General features: G+C 33.9%; 1 protein-coding gene across 2 annotated transcripts in view; it reads right to left on the minus strand.

Annotated features, from left to right (window-relative positions):
* The window catches only part of GLRA3 (glycine receptor alpha 3), a 181410-nt gene that overhangs the window by 64435 nt on the left and 101895 nt on the right, over positions 1-15080 (minus strand). For both annotated transcript variants that reach the window (XM_008000292.3, XM_008000291.3), the window contains exon 5: positions 6185-6267. In XM_008000292.3, the coding sequence (XP_007998483.1) occupies positions 6185-6267 (83 nt within the window). The remainder of the gene's footprint in view (positions 1-6184; positions 6268-15080) is intronic.

A 15080-nucleotide genomic window follows, 5' to 3' on the forward strand; every position in this document is an offset into this window, starting at 1 on the left:
TGAATTAAGTATGTTCTAGATCAGAGGAATAAATAGTATGTTGAACTTCTGACTGTTATACAAGCAGTTGCATGAAACTCTGTTGTGATTTGAGGAATAAGCACATTCCCAGAGAGACCTTTATAATTTGATAAGGGAAACATCTGAATTTGAAACATATAAACGGGGCCACATTCTTTCCTTTGACTTCAGTGGAATTCTCAGTGATGGGTTAACTTTCTAAATTACTGTAACAGTAAAGATTCAACTTTAGTGTAGTTATTTTATTTTTATTTAAAATGGCAGCAGAGTGAAACACTATGATAAATACCACTTGTGTTGCAGCAAATACATTTTTATACCTAAATATTGAAGAAGACATAATGTTGATTTTCTATTTTTTTTTTTTACCTTTAATGACTCTACCCTCCATGAATAAACTAGATTAATCATATTTTCCAAATAGCCTCTAGGAAACATATTGTTAAAATATCATAGAGTTCCTTATTGTCTTTCTCTGTTTTTCTTCTTCTTCTATCCCCCATTTTTCTGAAACTTGATGATGCTGTCTTTCTCTGGCTCTCTTTTGGTTGTCGTTTTCTGTGCTATCTCCAGAAATCTCATTGATTTTCATGTCTCCATGCTTATTCGTGTCTCAATAAGCAGTATTTCTAAGGTGATGTCTCTATATTTGCACAAACATTCCTAATTCAAGCTCTATCCTAAAATTTCCCATAATCCAAAGTAAATTTTTAGTGGAACATGTATTTTCACAAAAAACACAGCGTGATTAAACAGAAATCAGCTTTGACCCACTTTTCCCATGATCGCCTTCTTTTTTTCAGATTAATGTAGACATAGCAATATTCAGTTCTCCTGATTGAGAGGAAACTTGAGGAAATCATCTTTATGCATAATTCTTCTTTTTATATAGCAAATATTTGAACAGGTTTTCAAAATGTTTTCTGTTGTTCCCATCATTATTATCTCTGCTCTTGGAAATTCTCATTAATTTATAACAAAGTTAGCTATTTATGTGGATGTTTTTCCCCCAGGCTTCCTTCTTGTTTTCAAATAAAGGTTTTGGCTGAATTTCCTTTCCATAACTATGACTGAAAAAGATAGACTAGATCAGGATTTTCTTTCATTGCTTTTAACCTGGCATACTATGATTGTTTCTATTTCTTCATTCTGTATGTTTTACATTCAATCAACCTAATTTTTTAATTTAAATTATTTCTCCAGGGATGTGTCTAGATTCTGAGATTTTTCAAAGCACCAGTTTTAGGGGTTTTTGTGATTCTTTGGATACTCTGTTGTGTCGTTTTGTTCTTTTTGAATAGAATGCTTAGTGAAATTGTTTTTACTAAAAAAAATCTGGCTTAGTTGTATCTAGAAATTTTGATTATATTGTGCTTTCATTGTAACAACATCAGGTTTTTCTTAATTTTCACCATTAAACAAATAGTCATTTAGTACATGTTTTTCATTCCAGTTATGCAAGTGTATATTAATATATAATAATGTATGGGAACTTGTAGTAACTTACAGTAATTCTATATTGTTATTGGTTTCTAATTTTATAACATGTTGATTCATAGGAGGTTACTGAAACTTCCTTGGTGGTGTATAACATAATCAATTTTTGTAAATGTTTCCATATGCTAAAAACAAAATTAAACAAAGAAACAGTAAGAATTATCTCTATGATTTGTTTTGTTCAAATACACTGTGCTTGTATAATCCAGTAAATTGTTGATTTATCTGTTTTTTATGCAGTTCATCCTGCTTTTGTTTAATATATTTAGAAGTTATATGGTTAAATACTTACAATTTCCTAATTATATATGGAATTTTTTTTTTTTTTTTTTTTTTTTTTTTTTTTTTTTTTTAGAAAGAGTCTCACTCTATCACCCAGGCTGAATGCAGTGGTGCCATCTTGGCTCACTGCAACCTCTGCCTCCTGGGTTCAAGCGATTCTCCAGCCTCAGCCAGCCACCCGAGTAGCTGGGACTACAGGCAAGGGCCACCATGCCTGGCTAAGTTTTGTATTTTTAGTAGAGATGGGGTTTCACCATATTGGCTAGGCTGGTCTCAAATACCTGATCTCAAGTGATCCACCTGCCTTGGCCTCTCAAAATGCTGGGATTAAAGGCGTGAGCCACTGTATATTGATTTTTTACCAGCATGCTACTCAAGTATTTGTGCCTCATAATTTTTTTCTGCCATTAATTTTTTTCTGATCAAAATTATTCTGGACTTTTTCAAGGTACATTTCTCACATATACATTTTTTAAATTTTTCTTTACCAAATTATTATTTTTTTTATGCGTGGTATTCTTAGAAAGTGTCTAGTTGTCGACATATTGTTGGGTCTTGGTATTGGTTAACATCTAGTTTGAGAATCTCTTTTTTACCTAAGTGAATTTAACCCTTTTATTCTATTTTTATTCTTTGATATTATCCTTAACTTATACATTTTTTTTCTCATCAATTTCTAATGCAAGTCTTCTCTTACCCTGGATTTTCCTTGCATAAGCCTCTTCCCCAGTAATTTCTTTTCCTCTAACTAGGAATTTTATATCATCTATGGTTTCAATTATAAGTCGTAAATGTGTACTTTGAGGGCATGGGATCATGGTAGTTTAGACAAGATAGTCTTTTCTAAGTTAGTTATTCATTGCTTATTTTGTTCTTCTCTTATTCACTTTCTCCTTTGTTTTAACAGTATACCATTAACATTTGCTTATTATCTTTAATTGAATTATTATATTGGCATAAATGTAATTTATATCATTATATTTCAGGTAGGCTCTGAAATTCTTGAAAGCAGAGACTTTTTTGCTTCATTTGTTGTTATACCACCCAACATAATATGTGGAATATATTAGGTATTTGATAAATATTTTTCAATTGATGCCTAAATGAAAGAATATTTTCCAGGCCACTTGGAACAGTCTTGACCATTGACATATACTTATTGAACTTTTACTGAATTTAAGGAAGTTGTACCATTACAAGCCATTAAAGTGTTTTCTTTTAAATTGTGTTTCCTTTTTGCCTGCTTCCCATGTCTTAATATTATTGAACATTTTCTTTTCTTCCTTTTTGCAGTCAGATTTCATTCAAAAGTGGACGCTGGGATTCTTACAGCTCTTGCTTTCCAGTAGGTTAAACATTTTTTGCCTACTTTCCAGTGGGTTCCACTGATTTACAATCTTTTATCTTGACATTTTAGCCACTATTTAAAGAGAAAGAAAAAAATAGATATAAATTTTTCTTAAAACATATATATACACACATATATGTAGATTCATATGTATGAATATATATATACATGTGTATGCATATGTACACAGAAATGTAGGCATTTCTTAATATATATGTATGTATTATATATCGTGTGTGTGTGTATATATATATGTAATTGTCCTAAAAATGTTTTAAGAAAAAAATTGGACTGACATTAGCATCTGCTGCAGGAGTTTAATAAACAAAGTCTCTATGGTGAGCTAAATTAAAATTAATTCCTAATAAGAGCAGGAAGTGCTTAATGACTGAAATATTAAACAACCCCTTGAACAACCCACTCGTATTTCTTTCTTATAGAGGAATTAAGAAATAAAGGAGAAAAGAAAAGACTCTCTTTTCTTATGTTGAGAAATGTTCTGAGAAAGGCAGACACACGAGAGGTTTTACTATGTCAGCTTTTGTGCCCTGCAAAATAGCACCAGTAAGCTTTCCTTACTCAAAACAGAAGCCCAGTGATCTAACCAACCCTCAGGCACTGTACTTTTTCTCATCTTTCTTTAATAAGTAACATTTATGGAATAAAAGATTTCACTCACTGCTCCCACTTCCTCATCACTCACCTAAAAAAAAAAACACCTTTTTAGATTCCAGCTTTGACCGTCATTATTCTAATCACATTTGTCTTTGTTAACAGTAACAATTGCTTTTCTCAAGCACCTTACAAAACTTTCTTTGCAGCATTTGATTTTGTTACACAGAACTCCTTCACAGTCCTTTCTCTTTTGAGGTTGAACAGTGTTGATTTTAATCTGCCATCCTTGCCTTTGTCTGGAATTTTTTCCAACAACTTCTAAATGTAGGCATTTCTTAAGGGTCTGTTCTTGTTCGTGTTTTGTTTTCCTCTCTACATTCTCCTCTTCAGCTATTTCATCTGATTCTTTGAACCACTCTGTATGTGGCTTTTAATAGTTGATCTTCACTTTTCACTCCCTCTTTGGCTTTAGACCTAAATTTCCCAGATCTCAAACATATTAAGATGGATTTTATCAATTGTTCCATCAACATTTGTTTCTCATCCCCTGTTCCCTTTCTTTGTCGGTGCTTCTAAACTGATCCCATTTATCTAAGCTTTTTCGCTGGGACACACAGGAAGTCAATGACTTCACGTCCACTGTGAATCAACCTCTCCTGTTTCTACCTTCCACATAAGTGTGCTTTATCCCACTTTCTGTTCTTTTTGCTGGAAAATTATGAAAACTTCTTAAATAATCTTGGTTCATTTAACTAAAATAATCTTTAAGACATATAGCAAGGACCAAACAATTTTCTTGCCCTTTATATGTTGAACCATTTCTTAGACCTATTGATTAATATCCACGCCCCGCCCCTGGACTGAGTAATTTGGGTGCCACTTAGAGGGTCGTGCACATTTTTAAACTCTATGCGCTAAATGTACTTAATTTTTCAACCAAGATATGCAATCAGCCTGTCCTCAAATTGCCTTTCTTCAATTTCAAAATCAACTCTGCCGCTTCTCCCCACATAGATTGATTGCTAAGTAGCTCCCCAAGTTTTAATTTATTTTATTTCCTCTCATTTACATGAATACTTTATCCATATGTGTGCTAATTATTTAAGAACTATTTATAAAAATAATCAATTTAAATTTTCTGAGGAGGAATTATAAGAGAAATTCATATTTCCACTTCTTAAGTAAAACCAAGTGGGAGAGGGAGGGCGATAGTCACGTTGCCCCACAAAGTTGGTCCGCCATCTAGTGACAACTCCATCACACTACAAGCCTTGTCTTTGACACCTGGAGTCTGAGGATCGGCCTTCAAATTTTCCTCAAGGAATGTGTCAAACAGTCCTTTTATTCCCCCTCGTATAACATACTGTCATAAGAGAAAATATTGCATATTGCTTAATTTTTATATGAGATTAAACACTGTAAACAATTAATTTAGGTCTGATTACATAGATCAGAGAAAGGGTAGCATGTGAAATGTTCACCTGTATTAACATTAATCAGTGAGGCATATGGGTCTACTTTGAAAGAAGAAATTTAGAGGAATACCTGAAAGTTTAAATAAATCTGTGAGAAAGTGTGAGAAATTTTGTCTTCTGAGATAACATACATAACATACCCAGCAGAGTGACATTAAAATAATAAACATTGGTTATCAGAAGCAGCATAAGTTTGGAGGCAGTTTGTCATTGTCATCTTTGAATTGGAGCCAAATATTCAATCATTCAACATGACCATTTTCACATTTGAAAACATAGGGATAACAATATCTTTGTTGTCAGTGTAAGAAAAATATATATAGACACTTGGTTGATAAGAGGCTCCCAATAAATGATAGTTTTTGTTGTTGTTGTTGTTGTTTTTTTGAGACAGAGTCTGGCTCTGTCGCCCAGGCTGGAGTGCAGTGGCCGGATCTCGGCTCACTGCAAGCTCCGCCTCCCGGGTTTACGCCATTCTCCTGCCTCAGCCTCCCGAGTAGCTGGGACTACAGGCGCCTGCCACCTCGCCCGGCTAGTTTTCTGTATTTTTTTAGTAGAGACGGGGTTTCACCGTGTTAGCCAGGATGGTCTCGATCTCCTGACCTCGTGATCCACCCGTCTCGGCCTCCCAAAGTGCTGGGATTACAGGCTTGAGCCACCGCGCCTGGCCCCCTTTTCACTTCTGATGATGTGTATGGAAACATGTATCTAAACTTCAAGCTTTAAAAATCTGTTATTTCTAGATCCTCAATTTGTTTCTTTCTCATAGTGTAGAGTGCATGTATTGGTAGGTATCATTATTTTCAGCACCTGGTGAAAGGTTATATGCCTATTCAGTAAATATGTGACCAAAATGATTGCAAAATAAATTAGCCATCTTAGGCATTCAAAGTTTGTATCTACTATACTGTAAAAGTATTTTAAAAAGTAAGTGGTTCATACTCACAGCTTTCCAGTTGCATTATACATGTTTGTACATCCATGGGAAAATTCTTGAGATCCATTGGACAGGAAAGTGTTAATGTTAATCTGAAAGTGAAAGTAATTATTTTTAAAGGAAATTTATGACATTACATTAATATTCTATTGTACAGGAGAAACAGTATTGCTTTGGCAATGACTAACTCAGATTTAAGTAAAAATTTCTCCAACTTATGTATCTTACTTACTATAAAATAGCTATGCCCTCATACACAAATCTGGCTTTGGTGGACTGGGGGTTGGATAGCTGTATATCTTAGGTTGGTGCAAAAGTAATCGTGGGTTTTGCCATGAAAAGTGCTGGCAATACAGCAATTACTTTTGCACCAACCTAAATATAAACATTCTGTCAGGTTTATATATCTATGCGTTTATTTGTTCAGGTAGAAGGGCTGTGGATGTCTAGAAAATGTCTGTATTCCAAGACAACACCCTCAAAAGAGAAATTTGGGAGTGGATCCTATAAAATTAATGCCAAATGTCAAAAGGTATCTTTTCTTGCAAATCACATGCAATATTCGAGAGGCACTGGAGTTCTAAACGTGGAAAAGCAGCGTGGATAGGAGGAATCATATGTAACTTTCAGTTATCATTCTAACGACCCTGTGAGTGACGTTGTGAGTGAACATCCAGCAGTGTATTTAGTAAAGTGAATCTGGAGGACTTGAAAAGTTCAGCCTCACGTTCCCTAGTGTGGGATAAGGGAATCATTAGGTTCAGGAAATAGCCCTTTAGAATATTCATGATCTGATTCTATGCTCATCAAACAAACTTCTGATTTGGCTTCACACAAAGGATAACCTAGATGCTGTATACCAGTATTCTGCTCATTGGAAAGGCTCTCCTCCAACTTCCAGAGAGAATTAGTATGTTGATATTCCAGAAAATTCGTCACCTTTGAATACTTTTTGCTGGAAAAGCATTCTACCCAGATCTCTTCAGGGTAGTTTCTGTAGTTCCTAGACCTGAGAAAGAGATGATGGGATCCACTCAAGTTTATTCAAATGAAGTTCTTTTCTGAGAACTCTTCAGCAAGCCTCTTGTATTGAGAATATTCCCATTGAAATTCATTGTATTCATGAGCACCCTAGGTGGATTAGCTTCCTGACCCCAGGCAGATTACTTCAAATCCCCTATTTTGCAGTTTTCTTATCTTTAAAATGAAGATAACAATAGTATGTACTCCATAGAGTTGCTATGAGCAGTACATGAGTTAACACACATAAGTGCTTAGACAAGTGCTTAAGTCATAGCAAACACTCAACAAACAGTGGTTATTAGTGATTATTAGTATATTCAACCACTCCTAGATCCCTTCATTTACTCATCCCCCAAATTCTATAGTGTGGGCACAAAGATGACTAAATGAAATTACATATTAAGAACTATTTAGCCAGGTGTGGTGTCTTACGCCTGTAATTCCAGAGCTTGGGGAGGCTAAGACAGGAGGTTCACTTGAGCCCAGTAGCTTGAGATCATCCTGGGCAACATAAAAATACTCCTTCTCTACAAAAAAAATATATATTTTTTAAAATAGCCAGGTGTGGCATGTGCACCTGAATCCTGGCTACTCAGGAAGCTGAGGCAAGAGTATGACTTGAGCCCAGGAGGTCGAGGCTGCAGTGAGCTAGGATCACACTGCTGAACTCTAGTCTGGGTGACAGAGCAAAACTTTGTCTCTTAACAAAAGCAAAAAAGAAAGGAAGGCAGGCAGGAAGGAAGGGAGGAGGGAAAAGGAAGGAAGGGAGGGAAGGAAGGAGGGAGGGAGGGAGAGAGAGAAAGAGAGAGAGGGAAAGAAAGAGAAAGAAAGAAGGGAGGAAAGAAAGAAGAAGGAAGGGAGGAAAGAAAGAAGAAGGAAGGAAGGAAGGAAAAAGAAAGAAGAAAGGAAGAAAAAAGAACTGTTTAAGCTTTAACAAAAAATAGCCCACAGCTCTACTAAATACAACCATGTTCTTCAAGCTGACACTTCTATGTAGACCATAGACATAAAGTTAGAATGATGTATATTCTACAGAGAGTATGCTTGGTGAGCTAGTTCCAATTAACATAATTTGGGACACATAAATGGACAGACAGTGAAGCTGCTGAATTTTTAAGAGTCTTAGGAGGATAATCTGCTAATTCATTCGAGTCAGAGTCCATAACACACTAGAATAATTCATAGAGTTCAATATTCAAAAGGGATTTTTCTCCTGGCTCAGCTAGGTTAAGTATGATTGTGTAAATTTACAAAGTTCTCTCTTAAAAAGGCAATTGTAAAATTAGGTAGACACAGTGTTCTTTGCCTTGTGAAAGGGTTTATTAGAAGTGTATGCACACATAAATTTTGAAGGTACACACATTAATTTTCCGTATATTCAAGGCTCTCAGACAGCCAGTATCAAACGCTGACTCGCAAAATTAATTCTGTGACCTTTTGTTTGGAAGTAAATAGCATTCTCAGAATCTTTTCCACGCTCTCACCATGCATGTGATGTCAAATTCATATCCTGGCTATTCTTCTGGCATAAAAAAAGAGACGTTACATAATTCTAAAAAAATAGCACTTGAAAGGAATTATTTGGCAAAGAAAAACACAGCTTGTAGGACTTCTGTCATAAATCATATCCTGAAAAAAATCTATTCATCGACTTTTCTTTCTTTTTGTTTAAGGTACAACACAATTGCTCCTTTCACAGCATACTGAAAAACACGTGTCAACTTGGTGGGTATGATACTGAATTTCTTTATCAAAACACTACGTATAAAGATATGTCTTGACCACATCAAAAGAAAACTAAATCAAGAGGCAATTAATCACATTCTACTGTTTTGGCAATGAATGTTTACTTGTGTAAGAGGGACACTAAGTTCTCTTTCTGAGACAAGATACATAACAGGATATGGCGTTTCTTCTTTTCCTTTAAGAAGTCTTGGGAAAGACTTTTAACATTAGTACTTTGTGAAACAGTAATGTTTAAAAAGCTGATAATAATCTGTGACAAACAATTGACCTCATTAAAATTCAATTATTGCACATTTTTGAAGAAGCATTGTTTAATGTGTCTATCTCAACCACTAGTTGAATTAAAAAATGTTTGCTGACTCTATTATAGACTTTGCATATAAATGAGTATTTTTATTAGATCCTAATATTTCTCTATTTAGTGTCATAAAAACAATGAACTCAATTAGCAATTTAATCAGTTTTAATCTATATTATCTGTAATATCATATTAGATAATACATCTATTAAACAATGTTTACTGTGCAGTAGACAGTATTTTAAGCACTTTATGTATGTTAACTCATTTACTTCGCACTACAAATTTCCAAGAATAGGTAAATGATATTACTCTGTTTTAAAGATGAGGAAACTTAGAGGTTAAGTAGCTCACCTGACAGTTACACAGCAAAAGTTGCTACAGCTGAATTTGCAGCCCTGGGGTTCTAGTTCTAGATTTCGTGCTTTTAACCTTTAAGTATACTGCCTCTCAAAAGCATTGAAGCATTTTCATGAAAATGGGTTCTGTAATTAATATGACATCTTAAATTTTGTATTTCTTATAATACAAGAAATTATACATTGCATGCACATATCAGTTATTAAATTTAAAGTAAAACATGTATAAATAATTTTTATAAAAACCTGCATAAATAGTTCTTCCAAAAGAAATCAGAGAAATGTAGTTAAACTATAGAACATATAAGGGTATCCCCAGCGATTTGATATATTTGAATGATTTGGTATATCATTATGAATGATTTTGTAAGGAGTAAATCACTCTTAGGAGAGATTAGATTGCTGGAGCACTAGAAGGGAGATTAGAATCAGCTTCTGTAACCTACTTCTGGAGTTTAATTGTCATCGGATCGTAGAGACCATCATTAACTCAACAACCCATCACCAAAGCAATCACAGTATTGTTGATGGTTTCTTTATGAAGCTATGGACCACTTCAGAAAAACATACATAATTACATGTATGCCAAATTCTTCTGACGACATGTATTTTATAGCATTGTAAATGGATTTCCCTTGAATAAATAGCATTTAAAAAAGCAACTGTCAAAAAAAGTTTGCTTTCTTATTTAAAAATTAATGGCTGTCAATGTCAAAAAATACATATTATCATACAAGTAAACTTTAGTGATTTTCACAAATTTCACAGTTACTCTATTTAGCTTAAATAAAAATTAAAATTATATTATGATCTTTGTCAAGTTGCTGTGCATAGCATCTTTAACATAAATTTTCTTCCCATGATTTGATTTTTAATGCAAGAATGCCTCTATACTATAAGTAGAAAATTTGGGTTTGCTAGTAACATTAATAAAGTAAGAAAGTATACCATATTTAACTGCCTATGATGTGATTCCATTTTTCTGTGGTAAAGATATTACCATCTTCATTTTACAAGTGAAAAAATTGAGGCTGAGACATGTTAACTTAAGAGTCCATACGGTATTGGTTTATGGATTCTGGAAAAAACCAGAATGCATACTTTTCTTAAAAGGTAAAAACAACAACTTTAGTGCCTATTGTATGTCTGGTACTATGCTGGGTGCTTTATTTAATGTATTTTAATACATTATTTCAGGCTCAAGGTAATTAGTATTGCCACTGCCATGTGTCTAAGAAGAAATGAGCCTTTTAGAACTAAAGAGACTTAACCCAAATCACAGCTAGTCAATAGCAGACCCTCGATCTGGGCTGGGAGATATATTTCTCCTTGATCCTTTTGTGCTCCTCTAACTCCTCTAGTTTGTATACCAAGACTACAAAGCTCTGATCATTCTTTTATCTGAGCCATTTTCCAGGGTGTTTTATGCAGCTGATAATTTTGGGAGATGAGAATATCTTTCACTTGGACAAAGAGAAGGCTTGCTTACAGCTTGCTATAAAAGTAGTGGGTTCCCAAAGTCAGTGGTAGAAAGTTAAATATACATGGAGTATCATATCAGGGAAATCAACTCTTGTTTTTCCTTTATGAGATTAATAGACAATTTCAAATATTTTAAAATTCAAGCATGATATTACAGCAACTTAAGTATGTGAATGTGAGTGGTAGACAAATAGCTAAACAAAGGTTACCTCTTTGACAAGCCAGAACTGGGGGTAAGGATGGGCAGGGTAAAAGTACAACTGTTTTTCATATGTTTTATAGAACTGTATGAACTTTTTGTTTTTTTTTTTTTTGAGATGGAGTCTTGCTCTGTCATCAGGCTGGAGTGCAGTGGTGTGATCTTGGTTCACTGCAATCTCTGCCTCCCTTGTTCAAGCGATTCTCCTGCCTCAGTCTCCCGAGTAGCTGGGATTACGGGCATGTGCCAACATGCCCAATTAATTTTTGTATTTTTGGTAGAGACGGGGTTTCACCATGTTGGCCAGGCTGGTCTCCATCTCCTGACCTCGTGATCTTCCCACCTCAGCCTCCCAAAGTGAGAACTGTGTGAACTTTTAAGTGACATTCATGAATTATATAAACATTTGTGGTTAAATTAATATTCAGTGTTTACATGTTATAATTGTATAATTCTTGTTCATGATTAAGCTTGCTAGTTTATTATAGTTCTTGTATAACTTTTTGTTATATATAACATATATATACACTCATATATAAACACACAAATATAGGTAATAATTATGTTATACATTTCATAAAATTTTAAATATATTTAAGAATGAGGCACTAAAAACTACCTGGAGCTCAGTTAGTAGCAGATGGCTCATTGAGTAATGGTCTTAACTGTAGGATAGTAATGTGACTGCTCAGAGGTTCTCCAAGTGCCAGAATGTAGATCTTTTCTCTTAGGCAAGTTAGTTTTCCAGATACACATATATCTATATATCTAAGACAGATATAAATGTCATACAACAGGAAAAAACAATGTGTGTGTATATATATGTGTGTGTGTATATATACATATATGTATATGAAAAATATATGTGAGTGTATATATGTGCATATGTGTGTATATATATAATATATGTATTATATACATTACATATTAATATTGTATTTATATATGTATTATATATTATATATTATATATATATGGAAACCAACTTGCCTAAGAGAAAAGATCTATAGATTCTGGCATCTGGAGAACCTCTGGACAGCCATATTATCTATACCTGTATCTACATGTATAATCTATCTCTATATCTATCTATATCTATCATCTGTATTCTTGTCTACTGCTCAGTGGAAAAAGTTTAAGTCTGCCTTTCAGCACTTTAGGGCCAGCAAGGGGTCCTGTCATTCTTATTTTCTTGGTATGATGCCTCATGACAAGTACCAGTTGTGCCTGGAACCCCTATGCCTAAAGCTCTTGAAAGAGCCTCTCCAGCATCTTCTGACCTCTTGCTCAAAATGTAAAAAGGGCAGTCTCGAACCCGAGTGCATGGGAAGGAAATCAGGAAGAGAGGGTCCACTTTTCCTACAAAGCTTAAATAAATTATACTCCTTTTAGATCTCTTCTGGCCCCTACTTTCTGAAGTCCCAGGTGCCTTACATTTCTAAAAATTTGAAAATATTAATTATTCTCTCCCTTTTGAATTCCCCAACATTGACTTAGGTTTCCACTATCTCTAAGTCAGTTTTCACAACTGCATTCATTTTTAAGTTTCCTAAATATGTTATCACTCATCTGTTGCTGCTTTTTCCCCAATACTTTCACCCTCCTATGTGTTAATGACATTTTTATTCTTTATTCCGTTTATTTCCTTGTTTTAATGGGGTTTCAGAGGAAATACAGATAAATGTGGAAGTTCAATTAGTCGTCTGTGCAAGGACCTGCTGCTTCTTTCTTTAAAAAAAGCAGGAAAGCCAGATCTCTCATGAAACATCACAGATGCTCCATTTGTAAATTCAACAAGATTTTTTCTTTTTCTAGCACAATTTTTGTTAACAAAGAAACTGAAGATTTGAAGCATTTGAAGATTTCAAAGTCCTGTGAGATTTCCAAAAACAACTCAGAAAAAATGAATTTTTTCTTTGATTGTGCGAGCCAGGATATAGCAAACAAAAACTAGGAGCTGAGAAACCATCTGTTTCATTTGAATTCGTACTGAAAGACAAAAGATGCATTTCTAAATTATTTCATACCTTTCTTCAAAATATTAGAAGAAATGTGAGCAATTCATAATGGATGATGTCATTTATAAGGGACATAATTCCAGTTTTATTCCAATACTTTAAGACAGAAAATACTTGAACATTTCCAAGGGACATAGTAGCAAGTTCTCATTAATTGTATTTAAATTATTTAACTTTTCAATACAATAAATTTAGTATTTTTTAATATAATGCATTTGAATTGGCACAGTTAAGGGTTTTAGTACAACTATCGTCTTGAAATCTTCTTAATAACAAGATCTATACTATTTGACAAATTTTTAGGATGGACAGAGTTACGCACTTTTGGCTTTCATGACATATTGTTAGCAAGAAGACTCTCACACGAAAAGTAGTCTAGCTTTTATATTGTATTTTGCTCAATGATCAGGGAAATGCTAATAGCTCAATAGTATGTTCTTTATGTTGACATTGTCCAACTCCAATAAGACTCAAAATAAACAAATAAATATTCATAATCTTGTAAGATACGTTACATACTAACACACACAACTTCAATAAATAATCTAGACATCCTATCTTTGCAAAGTGACTATTCCATGCTACCTGGTGACGTATTTTTGCAACCTATGCAACCCCAAATCTGTCTGAAGTGAAACAGTACTTCAAAATATAATTAAACATAAAATGATACCTTTTACAAAAATAGTTTTTAACTTAGCAGGAAGGAATGAAACTTATTTTACTTATACCCTGCCATGGGTCCCCTGATAACAGTCATGAACCCACAGCACAGAAGAGTGAAGAATCATGACCTCATGTTAAGAGACTTTATAACTTAAAATATCTGTATTTAATTCATAAGTAATACATAACTTGTTATGAAAAATTCAAACAATATAAAATTACATATAGCAAAATGTACAGTTCCCCTTTATTCCTGCCCAAATTCCACTATTCCTATTCATTCCCAAATTGTTTGGGGTTCATGTAAACTTCTTGTATAGATTTATATATATGTATATTTTTACATACATAGTTATGCATATATGTATTTGTGTGTGTGTGTGTGTGTGTATGCCTTAAATAAAAATATACAAAACATTTTTCTTGAACTGAAATATATCATGTAGGCTTACATTCAGGTCTATCTCATGAAAGTTATTTCGTAACTTTCATTGGGTTATCATTGTGTTCAGTCATGTTCCTATTAGTGAACATATAAAGGCCATTTTTGTTGCTATTTCAGTGTTTCAGTGGGTCTCTTTGTAAAGGTATCTTATCTACACATACGTATGTAATTTAGATTCCTAGAAACAGAAACGCTGAATTGAAGGATAAATGAGTTTCATATTTTTATATATCTGGACAAATCATCTTCCCAGTTAACGTCAAGTCATGTGACCACAGAACGGATATTAGACAACTTGAGATCTTCCCGGTCTTGTCAATGCATTTATAAAAAATGTTTTCTCATTTGTTTCTTTCATTTTCCCCTTACATCTGCCTTATAATTTTTGCTAGAACTGTCAAATATAATTTAGGAAACTCAAAATGAGTAGGAAAGTCTATTATATTCACTCGTATTTTTGCTTCCTGTGTCCTTTTTTCCTTCTTGATATTCGTATGCTCCTTCTTTTATCATTTTCTTTTTTTCAGAAAGCTTCTTTGGCCATACTTTCCAGGTAGATTTACTTGTGATTAATTCTCTGTTTTCCTTTATCCAATAACGTTTTGATTTCCCCTTTATTCCCAAAGGATACCTTCCCGGGTACAAGATTCTCAGATGAGAGTTCCTTCC

Source organism: Chlorocebus sabaeus, chromosome 7, assembly GCF_047675955.1.
Source record: "Chlorocebus sabaeus isolate Y175 chromosome 7, mChlSab1.0.hap1, whole genome shotgun sequence".
In the NCBI taxonomy this organism is placed as follows: domain Eukaryota; kingdom Metazoa; phylum Chordata; class Mammalia; order Primates; family Cercopithecidae; genus Chlorocebus; species Chlorocebus sabaeus.